The sequence below is a fragment of the Suricata suricatta genome, chromosome 7 (assembly GCF_006229205.1).
Source record: "Suricata suricatta isolate VVHF042 chromosome 7, meerkat_22Aug2017_6uvM2_HiC, whole genome shotgun sequence".
Lineage (NCBI taxonomy): Eukaryota > Metazoa > Chordata > Mammalia > Carnivora > Herpestidae > Suricata > Suricata suricatta.
The window spans coordinates 23,190,931-23,209,382 of NC_043706.1; the positions used below are offsets into that span (position 1 = coordinate 23,190,931).

The window sequence follows — 18,452 nt, forward strand, 5'->3', positions numbered from 1 at the left end:
CAGGATTGTGCACTCAGATTTCTAAGTATGGAAGTTTGTGCCCCATTTCAGTGAAATCCAAACTGGCAATGTTGTGTATGGATGCACTTCACACAAAACTGAACTTTGATCAATCAACTGAACTCCCAAGTCAGGCTCTTTCCATGGATTCGTGCTCAGTGGAAAGGGCTTGACTCACCAAACAAGTGTCAAATTAAAGGACCCCTTTATTTAAAGTCCTTGGCTCTCCATCGATGGCAAACAGTTGCACATTTTTCATGCTGAGCCCTTGCTTTCTGAGAAGACCTCTCCTGTTGAGGCCCTGCTGAGTGGTTTTCTGCCCCTGGTCTCCTGATTTCTTACCTTTCCCTGAGTTAAATTCCAATTTCGGCACAGAAATTGTAAATGGCCCTAGGGGACCATGGACCTCTTCTGAGGGTGGAGCTACTGATTTGGAACAACAGCTTCCCTGATAATAATGGAGAAGGGAGATAGATCATTAGGCTTCATCTTCTTCTGGAGAGGAATTTACACTCCAGCTCCTCAGAAGAAGCCATATTTTCCTGAACAATTGCTCCCGGGAGCCTCCTTCAACAGAAATGCTCATGGGATAAAAGACTTGAGGTATGTTCAGCTCTTTCCCCACTTTCCTAGTGAATCTGTTGGCTCTGACTTCATATCCAGCAGCAACCCCACACAATTACACTGATCAGGTTTAGACCTCATTTTTTAAAAAGTGTGCTAACTGTATTTTCTCAAATGTGCAATGACGATCAGTTATATATCTGAATTCGCAGAAGAACAAAGTAACAATAATCCAGTTTTTAAGAGCAATTGCTTCTTTTGTAGGATTAATTCGTTAGGCAATTAAAAGACCAAGAAAATACTATCATTAACAAAGAGAAGAAAGAAGACAGCCATGTCACCGAATTAAAATTGTTTTCATATTTCCAAGTGAAGCAATACAGCCATCTTTTAAACCTTTGTTTCATACTTAAAACAGTTACAAACCACATATACATATGGTTATTCTGTAAAAGTAATTGTGTGTGTTAAAATTCTCCAGAAACATTTACTCTTTTGGTTAACAGATACTTAAGTATCTGTTGTGTTTGGTGGCAAAAATATCCCTCACACACACATGATTAATGTTTTAAATAAGAGATGATTCATTCCCCAGTGACTCCACGAGTTATCTGCTTCAATTAGTTTTAAAAACACAAATCAGTTTTCTCAAGTAGCTCTAAAATTAACGTGGAAAGTAAAAACAAACAACGACTTTAAGGGATTATGAGTGTGGATCATAAGCAGGCATGGCTTCAGTACTGCTCTCAGGAAAGAAACCCACAGGTCGGGTAAGAGGTTTTTCTGGGATGTTTTCTGTGCTTCTGGTCTCTGTCATTTCAATAGCATTTGTTTCCTCACATCTAGTGTGACCTGGTGACAGGGCTACAAACCCACTACCAGCCTCGTCTTTCGTGAATACCCGTTCTACTGGACTTGCTCCCGGACATACACTGGCAGCACCTACCACGCACAGGCACTGCTCAGGACACGGGAGGACTCAGCCCCAGCAAAACCAGATCCGCTCTTGGGGCTTACTCACCGGAGGAGGGAACAAAGCATCTTTCTGCAAAGGGAAGGGTGAAGAGAAGCCGACGCACTCATCCACCCGAGCACCCGTCTGTAGGTGGCCATTCTGTCTAGGACACCATTTGCTTTTTGCCATCATTCTTGGCTCAGAAAGGGCACTACAACAGGAGGCTGCAGAGGGAGGAGGAGATCGTTCTTTTCCCTTTTAATTTTCAAGCCTGATTTAGATAATGGCCATCAGGGACATCATTTACCACTGTCTAAAACATTCCCGAGTGGCTTCTATTCTTCCTCTGATCTAAGTGGAGAGCGTGCTCTCAACAGTAATGTGGGACTCAGGGTCAGGAGAGGAAGGAGGTCACGAGGGCCTTGGAAACCCAGTGTTACTGCCATCCCAATCAATCTGCCTAACTTCATAGAACAAGATTAAATAATTGAGATTTTATGCTTACACGTCCTTGGTGATTTTAAGCAAAGCAACCTTTATGGACATTTAAAAAATTTATGACATGGGAAGAGTAATAAAAAAGGAAATTACTAACTCCTTATTTAAATAGAAGCCAATATCCTCATTTTATACAAAACTGAAGGCTTTCTTGAGAGAAGCCAAGTCTGCATAACTGTGGTAAAAACAGAATGGGGAAACTTAAAGGGCCAAGATAGTTTTGAAAGTCATGCCTACCCCCCCCCCTTGCCCATAAAAATGTACATACACAAAACTTTTGTTGGGGAACCACAGATCTCCTAAGTCTTCTGTGTCCCTTTACTTTCCAAATATACTACCCTCGGACTATGACTTAGCAAACTTTTTCTGTAAAGAGCCAGATTGTCAATTTTTTCAGCTTTGCTGGCCATACAGTCCAGTCTCTGTCATAACGATTCAACTCCGTCGTCGTAACTAGAAAGCAGCCACAGACCGTAAGTGAATGAATGAATGTGGCTGCATTCCAATAAAACTTTATTTAGTGGACACAAAAATTTGGATTCCTTATATTTTCATGTCATTAAATATTATTCCTTTTGATATTTTCCCAAACATTAGAAAGTATAAAAACCACTCTTAGCTTGCAGGCCATAGGAAAGGCACGTGGGCTGGTTGCCATGCCCTGCCCTTATCTGCGAGGGCCCAGCACAGGACCTGGCCTTGAGTAATCAATAGAGAGAAGTCCATGTTCCTGGTCTAGTGGATGCAGCAAGAAATGGTGCGAACACAGGAGTAGGAATTAAAAAACATGTTGATTCTATCTCTGCCTTCAGTTCTCTCTGAACATCACAATCTCCTTGGATTCACTCCCCTCGCTGTGAAAGGGAGCACACAATCAGATGGCTGATAAAGTCCCTCTGCTCTGAACCTCTACAATCCTTCATTTATAACGACGTAAAGGAAAACTGTGTCCATGAGCAGGCTAACAGATTGAGAAGTCAACTCGGTAAACAAGCTCATACAAGTACCACGTGAGGGCAAACATTCTGGAATATGGAAGAAAAGCAGCATTTGGGTAAAGTGTGCTTTCTGGAAAACATCAGCCAGATGGCAATTTACTGTCCAAAGGGATTTCTGTTTCCTCATTGCTACACAAACTTCTCAGCCAAAACTTGTTGATGCACCACACCAAGATGGTCAGGGCAATGTCTCAGGTGAAAACTTCTCTTTAGAGGGAAATAAGTTCCCCTCCTCCAAACCAACATTGTTTTCTCTTGTTCTACTAAGGGTGAGGTGAGGGAGACACGCAGATAGACCAAGTTAAGTTCTGCCACGCAGAGGGCAGGGACAGCATAGGAGACCGGAGGACACAGGAGCAGGCGGGCCCTGAATCAGAGGCGGAGTGGGAGGTCCTGGGGTGGCTGAGGAGCAGGGGAGGCATGATGCTCCTGGCAGAGGACAGCAGGAGTGCCGACACAGAGAGAGGGAGCTGAGAGGGCAGGGGGTGCCAAGCAGAGACTCAGGAGCGTGCCTGCGAACTACAGCAACAGTGGTATGGTCAGAATGGTGGCGGGGATGCCCCTCCCGTCCAAGAATTATAGAAAATGGATGGGAAGTGTCAAAAGGCAGGAAGCAGGGAGACCAGTGAGAAAGCTACAGCAGGTAAGAAATGACCAGGGCCCCAAGTGAGGAAAAGCTAGTGGGGCTTGCAGTAGAGAAACCCGTAACCGAATTCTGTCATGATGGGTGGCTGGCCGAGGCACGGGGGAAGCAAAGGGATGGAAGGTGTCCATGCTAATCCCAGCTGCGCAGTCTCAGAAGCTGGGGAGGCCGCGGTGCAACCAAGTAAGCTGCAGAATCCAAGAGCAGAGGTAGAAACGAAACAGGGACTACCACCCCTGTTGAACAGACTCCTGTTCTGTAAAAGGGACCATGGAATCCAAACAGTTGACTGGCACAGAGAACAAAAGCCCAAATCCCGAAGGTTCTATATGGTGAATTGTACCTCCACTGAGAGGCATTTCTGGTCATGTGGATGGGTTAGCAAAATAAGGATCAGGCTTCTAATCAATATGGGTCCCACTTTGACCCTGAACAGATGGACCTTGAACATGAGGCTCAGTGTCTGAGATGCATAAATGTTCACAAAGAAACTTGCTATAAAGGAAAACTACTGAGCATAACCAATTTAGAGGGAGATGCCTTTTAAAGCAGGTCAGTGTGGTGGTATGGTGTGTAGACGCACACTGAACACACCGCGAGAGCTGACTTAAGACACAAATGCCAAAGGCTTCGAGTGAAGAAAGAGGCCGCAGCATCTCTCACAGCTCCAGCGAGCGTCCGTTAGAAACAGACTGCAGAGTCCCCAGACTTTCATTGGCCCGCTCTCCGGACCAGGACCACCCTGTGGAAGTCACCAGCATGCTGAGTAACAGCCCGTGGCCATCGACAGGGATGCTGCCCACTGAGCAGCTCGCCTGGACACTCACCTTTTCCGTTAACAGCTAATCCCGTGGCCATGGCCGCAGTCACAGGGCCAGACACCTGAGGCACTAATGGGTGTATTCGGGGCCTGCTGCCCATTCTAGCTCGCTCTGCACCGGGGCCCAGTAAAGCTCCGACCGGCTTTTCGGCGGCCACTTCTGGTGCTACTGTGTCCTCCTGACCCTGTTCGACGGGGTCCAGTTTCTCAGGGCTCTCATTCTGAAAGCCGTCCACTGCGGTCCTGCTCTTAATGGGGCTCTTAGGCACGAGTATCTTTATACCTGATTTTGCTAGGTCCATATTCTTCCGGTTTGAGAGAGATGGAGCTGTGTTTTTCCTGAATTTCTGGCTGGCAGCAAACAGCTGACTGGTTTTGGACTCGTGGTCTTTGCCAAGCACTAGTGATTTAGGAGAGGTCTTGGAAAAGCTGCTGTTGGTGGATCTGGAGATCTGTTTCCTGGCATTGTTTGGAGAGGTCCTGTTTGTTCTGGGTAGTGTGCTTTCTTTCTGCTTTTCAGTGTGACGTCTGTTAAAATCGTGGATGTACTCCTCACAGTTGACAAGGTGCTGCTCAGGCTCCCAGGTGTCATCCTCGCTGTCATAGCCTTTCCACCGAACCAGATACTCAGTCTTCCCTTTTTTATTTTTCCTTTTGTCAACAATCCTTTCGACCTGTTTGTCAACAGAAAAGAAAGAAGTGTAAACATATCATCTGGAAAAAAGTGCAGGGTTAATAAGGAAGCATCAAAAATAAGAAAAACCACAACACATAAGGAAAATGACCCCCTCTTCCCTATGCTAAAATCATCTGACAATGAAGAACAGAACATTCGGTATTTTAGTAATTTTGTTGAAGTTAAGTCAGACAAAATGCTAAAATTTTATGCCCAGAATATATGGAGGTACATTAGGAAGCTTATTTTTCTGTGATTCAAAGGGGGCTCTTTTTATTTTTATCTGAAACACGGACCACCTGAGTTGGTGTCCAGTTACAATGGCACAGGACTTGACACCCACAGCCCTCTGCCTGGTCACCCTAGGGTACCAGTGGCAGGCACTCACGCATTAGCCGGGCTGTGCTAAATGCAGGTAGCTGCCCAGGGCCCAGGGCCAAGGATACGCAGTCAGTATTGTAAGCAGCATTTAAAAGCACTTGGTTAAAACTGAAAAAGGTAAAAAATGTGATGCTCTATTGGTAACAAAATAGACTGGAACAGTCAGTTATTTATCTTCAAATTTTGGTTTGAACTAATTTTATACTAACACTTTCAAAGGAAGATGCTGTTTATCTTTGAATTTGATGGTCAATATCTCATATCTTTTTTCTTTTATTTGTATTTTTTTTATTTGAGAGAGAGAGAAAAACAGAGGAGGGGGTAGAGGTAGCATGCAAGCATGAGTGGGGGAGAGGAAGATAGAGAATCTTAAGCAGGCTCCACACTCAGCATGGAGCCCAACGCAGGGCTCAATCTCATGACCCTGGGATCACGACCTGAGCCGAAATCAAGTTGGATGCTCAACCAACCAAGCCACTCAGGCACCCCAATACATCCCATATCCAGCTTATGAATTCACACAAATTTATGAATCTGCCATGAAAGATTATTACTGTGACCAATTCTACTACCTTAACATTATTTTTATTTTATTATTTTATTTTACTTTGATTTAGAAAAAGAGCATGTGTGAGCAAGCAGGGAAGGGGCTGAGGGAGAGAGAGGGACTCTCAAGCGGGCTCCCCACTCAGCATGGACCCCACTGCAGGGCTTGATCTCATGACCCTGGGATCATGACTTGAGCAGAAGACTCAACTGAGTGAGCCATCCAGGCATCTCAGTACCTTAACATTCTTAAGTGTAAATGGGAGATCTTCCATGATTCTCATGTATGAAATATATCCGACATAATACCTCCCATGTGATAAAGGAAATACTGAGTATCTGTTGTAAACTCTCTAGTTAGCATAAAAACCATCAGCCCACTCCCCCTGTGGCAGCACACATCTCTGTACCTTGTAGGGAAAGGCCTACAGTCATAGAGTGGCTCTTTAATTAAGAGTGCAAGGTCTAAGCCCATCAATTACCACGAACATAATAAATTTCTGGCAAACTTACAGGTCAGGTCAGATGACATAAGGGTCTATCTAGTTCTCCAACATTCCAAATTAACAGAGGCTAATTTCGAGTACAACTATAGACACTTCTGGAGAATGGGAGAGTACCTTACCACGTCACTTCCCGTACTCTTAAAATCCACCCCCCTCAAAAGAACTCTCCAATGTCTGCCTGGGATATAGGGAATTAAAGCCCTTAACTACAGAAAAGCCTAAAATTAAATACACATCATTGCTTCTGTGCAAAAAGGATTAAGGATATAGAAAGGCCTTGTTACAGCAGGTGGCAGATTTCATACCTAACAAATCTCTACAGAGGTAACTAATACCCTCTGTAGATTATTAACTAATAACTAATATCTGATCTGCATATGCAAGTCCACATAGTCCATAAGACAGGATGAAAAGCTTTGAAAGTAATTCTTTTCTTGGTCCATTGCTTGTGAAAAGTTATGTATAAAGACTTAAGTATTTCCAGGTAAGATGCATTTCTGGAAAATTCTACACAAATCAATTTCACAGCAGAAATAGCTTAAAGCTTTTTGTTTTGAATTTTTTAAAATGTTTATTTATTTTTGAAGGAGAGAGAGACAGTGTGAGCAGAGGAGGGGCAGAGAGAGAGGGAGACACAGAATCCGAAGCAGGCTCCCGGCTCTGAGCTAGCTGTCAGCACAGAGCCCGATGCGGGGCTTTAACCCACAAACTGTGAGATCATGACCTGAGCCAAAGTCAGGTGCTTAATTGACTGAGCCACCCAGGCACCTCTAGCTTAAAAGTTTTTAAGACAAAAGGTAAAGAGATTGTCTCTTAAGAGAAAACTACATTTTAGTACTTTCTTTGAGTCAGTTTCTGTCCTAGAAGCATGAAATACAGCTGACCCTTCAACAGAGGAGTTAGGGGCACCGACCCCCATGTCTAAGGCAGCAAAACTCTGCATATAATGTTTGGCTCTTCAAAAACTACTCATAGCTCACTGATGATTGGCAGCCTTGCCAATAACATACACTGTTGATTTACACATACTTTGTGCATTCAGCACTGTATTCCTAGCATAAACTAGAGAAAAGAAGATGTTAAGAAAGTGTTAAGAAAATCCCACGAATAAAAAATACATTTACAGTTCTGCATATATAGGAAAAAATCCACATGTAAGAGGATGCGTGCAGTTCAAAGCCATGCCGTTCAAGGGTCAAGTGTATGCTAAACCAGCGAGAGCACCCCATTTTCCTTAAAGCAGAAGAGGGGTCTAGTGATGCAGGATGAGACCCTTGCGCCTCCTCTCCATGTATCACTGGTGTTTCCGCTCTAGGGCTGTAACCCATGGGAGCCTGCACTTGCCAGTCCCTACCAGCCTGCCGCTCTCTTAAGGGCTGTGGCGCTGAATGTGCTGTGTTTCAGGCGTACACAGTGGTGAGACTTTGGTTAGACACTGAAGGAACGCAGTAATGAGGGACACATTAGGGAACTGGGGGTTGGCAAACTTCAGGTGAGGGGCACACAGACCATATGGGCTCCCAGCCACTGAACTCTAGCTGCAGCGCAAAACAGCCACAAGAATCATGTAAATGAGGAGGCATTAAAAACAAAACAATTCTATTTATGGACACTGAAGGTAGAATTTTGTAATTTTCATGTGTCATGAAATATTAACCTTTTCATTCTTTTTCAACTATTGAAACACGACTCTTTAAGTTAACCTGCCAAGTCATAGTTTGCTGACCCCTGCGTTAGACTGTGAGAAAGCCACAGGACATAGGACATTCAGGGTACAGACTGTGGTCCTACTAATTCTCATGGGGGAACACAGTTTGCCCACCGACCAGACGTGTGTGGCTGACAAGGAGCTGGCAAGCATGCCTTTCAAGTGGCAGGTCTGGAGGTGTCACTCTGGGCACTGGACTCAGGGTAGGGAGGTTTGGGCCAGTGACCACCAGTCTTCTAATAACAATCTTACACTAAATTGGGTACATGACACCCTCTCCCCTTCATTCAGGGACATATGTCCTTCTTTCCCCTTTGAAAGCTTAAAGGTAAAGTCCTGCTGATTCCTAATCTGAGTGGCTAAAATAGTCTCCCACAAAAAGGCACTGCCTGAATTTAAAAAAAAAAATTTACCATAACACTAAGCCTAAAATAATTTCCAAAGCACTTTTATGGTGGCAAGGGAGGAAAACCTTGATCACAAAAGAAACAAATAAATCTTCCTTAGGATTTTCAGTCCCTTCTGTGTGAGTCTTTCCTCTCCCTACCAACATAGCTGTTTATGAAAACTAGTATCAATGAACAGTCTATCTCAAAGTATATGCCAAGTATTCACTTCTAGTTACAGAATTTCAGTGCAAAGAATTTTATAAAAAACAAACATTACATCAGTATAGAAGTTCGACTAAGATTCTTAAAAACCAAGACAAAATGAAGAAAGACATGAAAATTGCATCCAAACTACTTAGATTGTTTTGCTGCATTACCCACAATCACAAGTGCTGCAAAATTCTGGTGAATCCAAATCACAATAGCCTCCTTTGACTACTGGTAGGATGTAAACTCACCAAAGTTCTTTTTGTTAACATTCCCTTCTAAAACTCAACCCAAAAAGCCAAGATGTGACACAAGTAGAGTAAGGCTTTCCTTAACATTACAATGTCCCCTGATGGTTTGAAGAACAGTGAAATTAACCAAAAAGCATCATTATAAACACTGAACCCACTTCACCTACCTCAGAGCACATCCTGGTAGCTGTGGCCCCGTGAATGTGCTGAAATGTGCTACCGGGTTGCAGAAGCCAGATGGACAACAGGTTCACCAATACAGGAAACAAAAACCCACAAAGAAGCCCAAAATGGTTAAAGAGCTCAGGAAGAGTAGGAAGAAAGAGTAACTGCTGTTGTTACAGAAAATGCCAAACGGCCTAGAAAAGTATCAGGACAAGGCATGCAAATCTATTAACTTACAAGAAAAGACCCAAGTTGCAAAATAATCACAGTAGGAAAAGTTAGGCACATTGTATCATCATCGATAACTCTGTCAGCAAGATGCTGCTGCTTGCTGGTACTTGCTGTGATTCCTCCCCAGACCAGTGGGAGCAGGCTGCCAGGATAAGTGACGCCACAAGAGAGGCTGATAGCTTTCCTCAGGCTTGGGTCTTACCCCAATGGCTGGGAAATTTGAAACAACAGCATTACTATGTAAAAAATGAATAAACAGAACCCTGCTTTTAGCAAGGAATTCTAGTGGACCTCTGAAAAGCAACAGCTCTTTATTTCTTTTCACATTTTTATTTATATTTAAATTCTAGTTAGTTGACCTGAAGTGCAATATTAGCAACAGCTCTTTAAGTGAGGAAGATGAGTGTTTCACCAGCCATTTGAAAAGTAGTGTTTACTGTTAAGAATAGGAAAAGTTGCCTGAATTACGAAGAACATTTGTTAACTATTAAAAACACAGGCAGACAGTTCTACTGCCAGAAATAAAGGAATACTATAAATATGTGACAACACGGTAAAGGAACCAAAAGCTGGTAGACACTGAGGGGACAGACCCTTGAAACAAGAGCAGCCCAGGGCTTCTGCACTCCCCAAGTGGCTGGGAGGGCTCGGGCAGAAAGTGCAGTCTTTCAGGCTTCGGTGTCAGAGGGCAGTCAGGAGTTGGACAGATCACACACAGGAGGGGCCCCCAGGAGGAGGGTCCCCAAAACAGCTTTATAAACACCCTCAAATCCCTGGCGTGCTCCTGGACTATCAGACCAGGCTCGTGGAGAGCAGCAATTGGTGTGTTGGAGGCGCCCAGTTTGAGGATTCACTGGGAGAACTCATGGCTCTGATTAAACACAGTGGGAGGACACTAAACAAAGTGAGCAAAGGGAAAAGCGTGTGCGGGAAAGTCGGAGAGAGCACGAGCTCGCAAGGGTCCTCTCCCAGGGGACTCCGACAGGATGCGCTTCGTTCCTCCAGCAACAAGATGTCACAGCACATGCAAAATGCTGTCTACCAGAGAAGCTCATTAAGGACTTCCTGCCCGGGGTTTTTTCTTGGAGGCTGGCCACAGAGGCATCCTCTGGCTAGCACGTATCAAAATTCCAGATTCTTAAAGGAAAGCAGGGGTTCAGCATAAACCATAGCAATGAACACCACGGTCTAACTTAAACAAACCAAGATAAGGCCACCACCAGCCAACCAGTGGGTAGAGGGCAGGAGGAGACATTACAGACAGGACTACAACCATGGGGGCCAGAGGACAAACCATTGAAGGGAAAATCCTGTGAACTCAGAATTCTAGATCTAAAACAATATGGTTCAAAAGCAAAGGCAGAGTTCCCTTTCTGGGATGGCAGAGTAAGTAAGGAGCTCTGTAAACACACTCTCAAACCAAACAAACACTTTAGCCCACACATGAACACTAACTATCACAACAAAGGAAAAAAGAAAAAAAAAGTCACAAAATCCTGAGGTCTCTGGAAATTGTCCTAAAGCCATGGAGCAAATGGAAGAACATTTATTCAAGAAAATCTATTAACACTCGTTAAGAACAGAGAAAGTCTATGACACGTGAGCCACGACCTACCTCCTTCCCCATCTACCCTCTAGTTCAGTGTGACAGGAGCTCACTGGGACCTCTGGGAAACAAAGAATACAGATTCTCTCTCCATCTTAGCTCTCAATCAAGGCTTATCATATCTCTAGGAGAGACCGGCCACGAGCATTTCTCCTCTCCCAAAGGAAAACCAGTAAAAATCCCTGATGAGTATGACTGACAGGCCAGGGGTTCCTTTCCTCTCCCTAACCCCTATTCATAAGGAGGCTCTATCCCAGGGGTAACCGGGCAAAAATACTGGGGACTTTGACCAATTTTGCCACAAGTCACTCTTAGGGGGGAGGTTCTATATTGGGAGAGGCAAGCTGAGAAGACCAGAGGCTACCACTCTACCCAGCAGCCAGACAAGTGGTTCAGAGAGTTTGCCCTGAGGGGAGAGGTATTCCATAAGAGAGCTGTTCCCCAAAATAACTGACTTTGTTTGAAACAGAGTATGGGTAAGTTTAAACCCAAAAATGCTCTTGAAAATGATAATGCAGAACAACAAGCTAAACTATAACTCTTCTAGTCACCAGAGAAATCCAGCTAAGAACCCTTCTAGGTTAGGAACAAATCTCAAAGACTGGCCTCAAAAACTACCTCAGCCCAAATTTAACTGGATCAGACTATGAACAATTAATGCACCAAGCACTGTAAAAAAACAACAGACTGACCAGCCAGTAACCAGTGGAGTCTATTGTGCTAAGTCTAATACCAAATAAAGCTAGCATCTTGGAGAATCAGGAAAGAAGATGGCCAGAGAGCCCCACTGAAGCCATGTTATCCCAAGATAACTAACTATGCACTTGCCCAAGACTGTGTGTCCACTGAGGAGTCACATGGAAGACTTCAGAGAGTAGGGGTAACAAATTTCACTAAAACAGTCTAGCCAAGTTATAAAACAAACAAGCAAATAGCAACAAAAAGAAGTCCCAGAAAGGGAGAAGAGGAACCAGTATCCAGAACTGCTGCAATTATATAATGTAAAATGTCCAGTTTTCAAAAAAAAAAAAAAAAAAAAGACAAAGGCACAGTGACCCATACATGGGGGAAAACAGACAAAAGGAACTGTTTGTGAGAAGGAGGGATGGCAGGTATAGCAAACAAAGACTTTGAATAAAGGCACAATGCTTAAGGAAGTCAAATGAAGACAATATTGTATCAAAGAATATCATTAATGAACCAGAACTGCAAAAAGAACCAAAGGGAAATTCTGGAGTTGAACTGTACAATGACTAAAAGGAAAAACTTTTTAATTATGGATGTTTAACAGATTTGAATTGGCAAAAGAATCGATCAAGTGGAAAAAAAGATGGATAGAAATTATGTGATACAAAGACCAGAGAGAAAACAGAATGAAGAAAATGAACGGAACCACAAGAAATGTGAGACATGCAAATGTACACTAATATATGTACAATGGGATTCAAGGAAAGAAGCAGAAAAACACTTGAAAAAATGGCTGAGAACTTCCCAAGTTTACTGAAAAACACTAACTTACACAACCAGGAACCTCAACAAACTCCAAGGAGGATAAATGCAGAGATCCAGAAATATACAACATGGTCAAAATACCCAAAAGTCAGGGCAAAGGGAAAATCTGGAAGCAGCAAGAGAGAAATAACCCCTCAGTTACAAGGGAACTCTAGTAAGATCGACTTACAAGAAATAATGGAGGCAAAGGGCAGTGGGAAAACATTCAAAGTACTTAAAACAACGTCAACAAAGAAACTGATATCCAGCAACACTATCTCTCAAAAATGTGTGATTCCAACTGTAGGACATTCTGGAAAAGGTAAGACTATAGAGACTATAACAAGATCAGTGTCTTGTCTGGGTTAGTCTGGAAGAAGGGGTGAACAGGTGGAGCACACAGGCCACTTAGACCACTGAAATTATCCTCTATGATACTTTAATGGTAGGCAAATGTCATTATAGGTTTGTCAAAACCCACAGAATGTACAATACTAAAAGTGAACCCTAGTGTAAACTATGGACTTTGTGTGATATGAATTGTTGCTGTAGGTTCATCAATTGTAACAAACGCACCACTGTGCTTGGGGATGTCCATGACCATGGAGGAGGTTGCTCCTGCATAGGGGCAGGAAGTAGGTGGGAACACTCTGTTCTTCCTGCTCAATTTTGCTGTGAATCTTAAAACTGCTCTAAAAAATAAGTCTACAAGCCACCTCTTCCCAGTAAAATGAAAACAAAATAAATATACTCCCAGATAAATAAAACCAAACTTTGGTTACTAGAAGACATACTTTACAAAAAAATACCTAAGGAAGTTCTTCAGGCTGTAAGAAGATAAACCAGAATTCACACATAAAAAACAAAAGAGGACTGGTAAAGATAATTATGTAATTGTAAAAGTTTAAAATGCATAATTTTCTGCATTCTTCTTACTTAAAAAGCAATTGTATAAGACAATACATGTGTAGTTGTACAGGTGGATCTGTTAACATATAGAAATATACAATAGTTACAAGCATACCTAATAACAAAGCCAACAAAAATACACAAGGCTAAAACTGACAAAGAGTGAAAAGAGAAATGACGATTTGGCAGTTAGAGTTGGAGAGACTTCAATTCCCACTTCAATTCTCAATAATGGGTAGAGTAAATAGAAGATCAGCAAGGACACAGAAGCCATAAACACTACCATATACAAACTACATCTAGCAGACATCCGGGGAATACTCTACTCAACAAGAGCATACAATTCTTCTCAAGCACATCTGGAATATTCCCCAGCAAAGACCATATGCCACCTCATAACATGAGCCTCAATAAACTTGAAGGGACAGAAAGCATTCAAAGTATTATCGCCAATAAAATGGAATGAAAATGAAAATTAATAGAAAAACTTGAGTCTTTCACCACTGTGGGACAAATGAAAAATCACAAGGGAAATCAGAAAATATCTCAAGATAAATTAAGACAAAAACACAATATACAGTGATAAGGGGAAATTTATAGTTGTAAATACCTACACTGAAAAAGAAGAAAAATTTTAAATCAATAACCTAGCCATCCACCTTAAGACACTGGAAAAAGAGCAAATCAAACCCAAAGAATGCAAAAGGAAGGAAATAATAAGTACTGGAGTACAATTTCATGGAACAAAGACTAGAAAAGCAATATAAAAAAAACTCCAACAAAACCAAGTTTCCTTGAAAACATCAACAAAACTGAACAAACTTAAGTTATCAAGAAAAAGACAATGAATTACTAAAATCAGAAATGAAAGAAGGAACTACCAATAGTACAGAAATAAAAATAATTATAACATCATCAATTGTATGCCAACAATTTGGATAACTTAGGAGGAAATGTGAAAATTCCAGGAAAGAAAGCAATTCCTGAAACTGACTTTAAAAAGACTGAATTAAAAAAAATAAAGTTATTTAAAAAATAACTTCCCACAAAGAAAAGCACAGGACCAGACAGCTTCTCGGGTGAGTTCTACCAAGTTTTTAAAGAAAAGATCAAGACCAACTCTTCCAATAAGCAGAAGAGAGAACACTTCTCAACTCTTCCCATGAGACCAGTATTACCTTGATACCAAAGCCAAGACATAATGAGAAAAGAAAGCCAGAGATATTGGTTTATAAGTGTAGACACAAAAATCCTCAGCAAAATACTAGAGAGTTGAATTCAGCAATATGGTTAAAAAGATCATGGTAAAGAAGGATTTATCCCAGAAATGCAAGGGTGATTTAATGTTTGAAAATCAATTAATTAATGTATTATAATGTAATATAATACATATCAGTAGAATAAAAAGGAAAAATATCACATCTCATTTCAATAGATGCAGAAAAAGCACTTGAGAAAATTCAATACGTCCTCACAATAAACACTCAAGAAACGAGAAATAGCAGAAACTTCCTTAACCTGATAAAGGACATCTACAAGAACCACATAGCTAACATCACACACAATAGTGGAAGACTGAATGCCTTCCTCGCGAAGATCAGAAATAAGAATGTCTGTTCTTGCCACTTTATGTGACACTGTACTAGGGTTCTAGCAGGTTAATTAGGCAAGAAATAAAAAAGCACCCAGACTGAAAAAGAAGAAGTACTTGCAAATGATGTGAACTATACAGAATAATGTTAAGGAGTCCAATAAAAACTATTAGAACTAACAAATGAGTTCAGCAAGATTACAGGATACAAAATCAATATACAAAAATAAATTGTATATAGTACCTTGAATCCATTGCACATAGCAGCAAAGATCAAACCAGATATGATAAAGAAAACAGGTCCAGCTACAATAGCACTGAAAAGAAAAAATACTTAGGAATAAATTTAACATAAAAGATTCAAGGCTGTTACACAGAACAGAAACATTCCGTTTAGAAAACACTGTTGAAAGAAATTAAAGACCTAACTGAATGGCAAGAAATTGCAGGTTTATGGATCAGGATACATAACAATATTACTTTTACTGTATTTTCCAAACTGACCTAAAGATTCAATGCAACCTCTACTAAAAGTCCAGCTGATTTCTCTGCAGAAATTGGTATGCAGATCCTAAAATCTATATGGAATTGCAAGGGACTCAGAATGGGCCTTCAAAAGGAAGAACAACAATCTTAAACAACAACAACAACAACAAAGTTAGACTCACACTTCTGGATGTCAAAACTTACTACAAATCACTGATAATCAAAATAGTGTGAAACTGCCATACAGACAAAGAGACCCTGGAATACAAAAGAACCAGAAATAAAGCCTTATATGTAGGGTCAAATGGTTTTCTACAAGTGTGTCAAGACCATTCAATGAAGGGAAAGAACTGTGTTGATTTTCAAACAAATCAAGTTGGACTCCTACCTCATATCATATAAAAAATTTAATTCAAATGGATCAAAGATCTATATAGGAGTTAAAGTTATTAATCTCTTAGAAGAAGAGTTTACATTGGTGTAAGTAAATGTAAGATTTACATTGGTGTAAATCATTGTGCTCCTAGATTAGGCAATGGGTTCTAAGATAGGACACCAAAAGCAAAAGAAAGAATAAACTGGACATGAATATGAAATACTTGTGTATTTCAAAGGACACCACCAAGTAAGTAAAAAGACAACCCACAGAATGGGAGAAAATTTTTGTAAACTATACCTATAAGAGACTTGTATGGACAATACAAAAGAATAAAAAGATAAGCCTGTTTAACAATGGCAAAGGACTAGAACAGACATTTCCCCAAGAAGATATACAAATGGGCAATAAGCACATGAAAAGATGTTCAATACCACCTTCCTTCAGGGAAATGCATGTCAGAACCACAATGAGATACCACTTCATAACCACTAAGGGTGACTATATAAAAAAAAAACGTTAAGTGTTAGCAAGTATGTAGAGGAAATGAAACCCTTAAATGCTGCAAATGGGAATGTAAATTGTTGCAGCTATTTTGTAAAAACTATCTGTCAGATCCTCCTAAAGTTAAATACAGAGTTACCACATGACCCAGCGATTTCACTTTTAGGTATCTACTCAAGAGACAGAAAACTTTTGTCGCTGGCCAAACTTGTATGTAAATGTTTATAGCAGCATCATTCACAGTAGTAAAAAGGAATAAACAATGCGAAAGTTCACTAACTGATGAATGGATAAACCAAATAGTATGTATATGTCAATATGAGGGAATATTACTCAGCAATTAAAAAATACTTATCACATACTACAGTATGGATGAATCTTGAAAACATTATGCTAAGTCAAAGAAGCCAGTCACAAAAGGCCATATATTATATGGTTCCATATCTAAGAAATGTCCAGAATAAGTGACTTTAGAGACAGAAAACAAATTAGTTGTTGCTCAGGACACGAGTTGGGGTCAATGGTGGGCAGAGAAGGCCATGGAGGTGGGTTTAGAAGCAGGTGATAGCTAACGGATATGGGTTTCTTCCTGAAGAGAAGAAAATGTTCTACAGCTGACTGTGGCAATAGATGCAACACTGTATAAACAAGGAGCCACCATATTGTACAATTTAAATGGGTGAACTGTTTTGGTACATGAATTAAACTCATAAAAGCTTCTTAAAGAAAGACAGGTATTTAAAGATCATTTCAAAGAAACAAGAGCTGGAGGAATTTTTTTGCAATAGATCTCCAATAACAAGGAGAGTTTTTACCTGAAAATTTTACCTATTTGCACAACCTGCCAACTTAACTTTTGACATTTTCATGGATGCTGGTAGAAGACAAGACTCATTAGAGAAGAAATACTTTATTACTCAGAGCAGTAGCATTAGTCAGAGTGTCAGCATTTGCTTGTACCGGTTACTGGAGTCTCATTTCCTACAGGACAATATAAAGAGGACCACGTGACAAATGCTCATCTAGTGGGTGCAAGACAGGAGAGCAGTTCTTAGCTTGGGGGAACCAAAATCTGTCACAGTAGTTAGGATGCCTGGGCTACCTTGATCATCCCAAGCTGTAAGCAAATCGACCCTAATGTCTGAAGAAAGAGACTATCTTTGTCCCCAAGACTGTTTGCTATACCAACATTACTGAGAAGACCATCCAGAACAAATGCAGTCTCTGTTCCCAAGACATATGGAATTGTAAGAGACCCCTTGAGAACTGTCCCCCCAAAGTATCCACCCTGTACATTCAGGGTGTCTTGGCTTCTGGCAAATTTTCCCGAGTATACCACTCCATCAGCTGCTGTGATCAATTTGAACATTAAAGGCCAGGATCAATCCATTCAATTTGTTTCATACAACATTTAATTAAAGCTACTATCCACAGGACTCTAAGCATCAAAATGAGCTACCCTGCAGTCCTGTCTGTAACCATGCCTCCAGTTTCCTGGACCCAGCTGGCTGAACAAAGCCCATAAACTATGAGGATCTATCTCAGAAAGCCACATGGCTTTTTCTTTTAAGTTTCTGAACTGATTTTTCCTCTTGTTCTGGGCCATTAATACAGGTATGACAGGACACATTAGTAACTGCATGAACTCTGCCTTAGCCCACAAGGAGGAAATCCAGAACAATTCTAGCTTCTACACAACCCTGGCCAGTGAGTTGAGGCTGGCTTGATCTCCTAGGGCCAAGGCATTTTTACTGTTCACTTCAGAGAAAGTTAGGGACAAATTTCCTACTGCTCTTTCTACGGCTCTCATAGTAGGGCTAATTGTCTGCAGGATGTATATACACAGTAGGTCCCTACAACCTGCTCTGAGTAATCAAGAGTCACCTCAGGGGCCCTGGGTAGCTCAGACGGTTGAGCATCCTTGATTTTGGCTCAGGTCATAGACCCAGGG

At 41.3% G+C, this 18,452-nt stretch overlaps 1 protein-coding gene across 4 annotated transcripts in view; it reads right to left on the reverse strand.

The window, feature by feature from the left end:
- The window catches only part of CDYL (chromodomain Y like), a 244,528-nt gene that overhangs the window by 69,234 nt on the left and 156,842 nt on the right, over positions 1–18,452 (reverse strand). For 2 of the 4 annotated variants that reach the window (XM_029944260.1, XM_029944261.1), the window contains one exon: positions 4,486–5,152. In XM_029944260.1, the coding sequence (XP_029800120.1) occupies positions 4,486–5,152 (667 nt within the window). Of the gene's footprint in view, positions 1–4,485; positions 5,153–9,544; positions 9,602–18,452 lie in introns of those variants that run through there. The other 2 variants (XM_029944262.1, XM_029944263.1) reach the window with 2 other exon arrangements.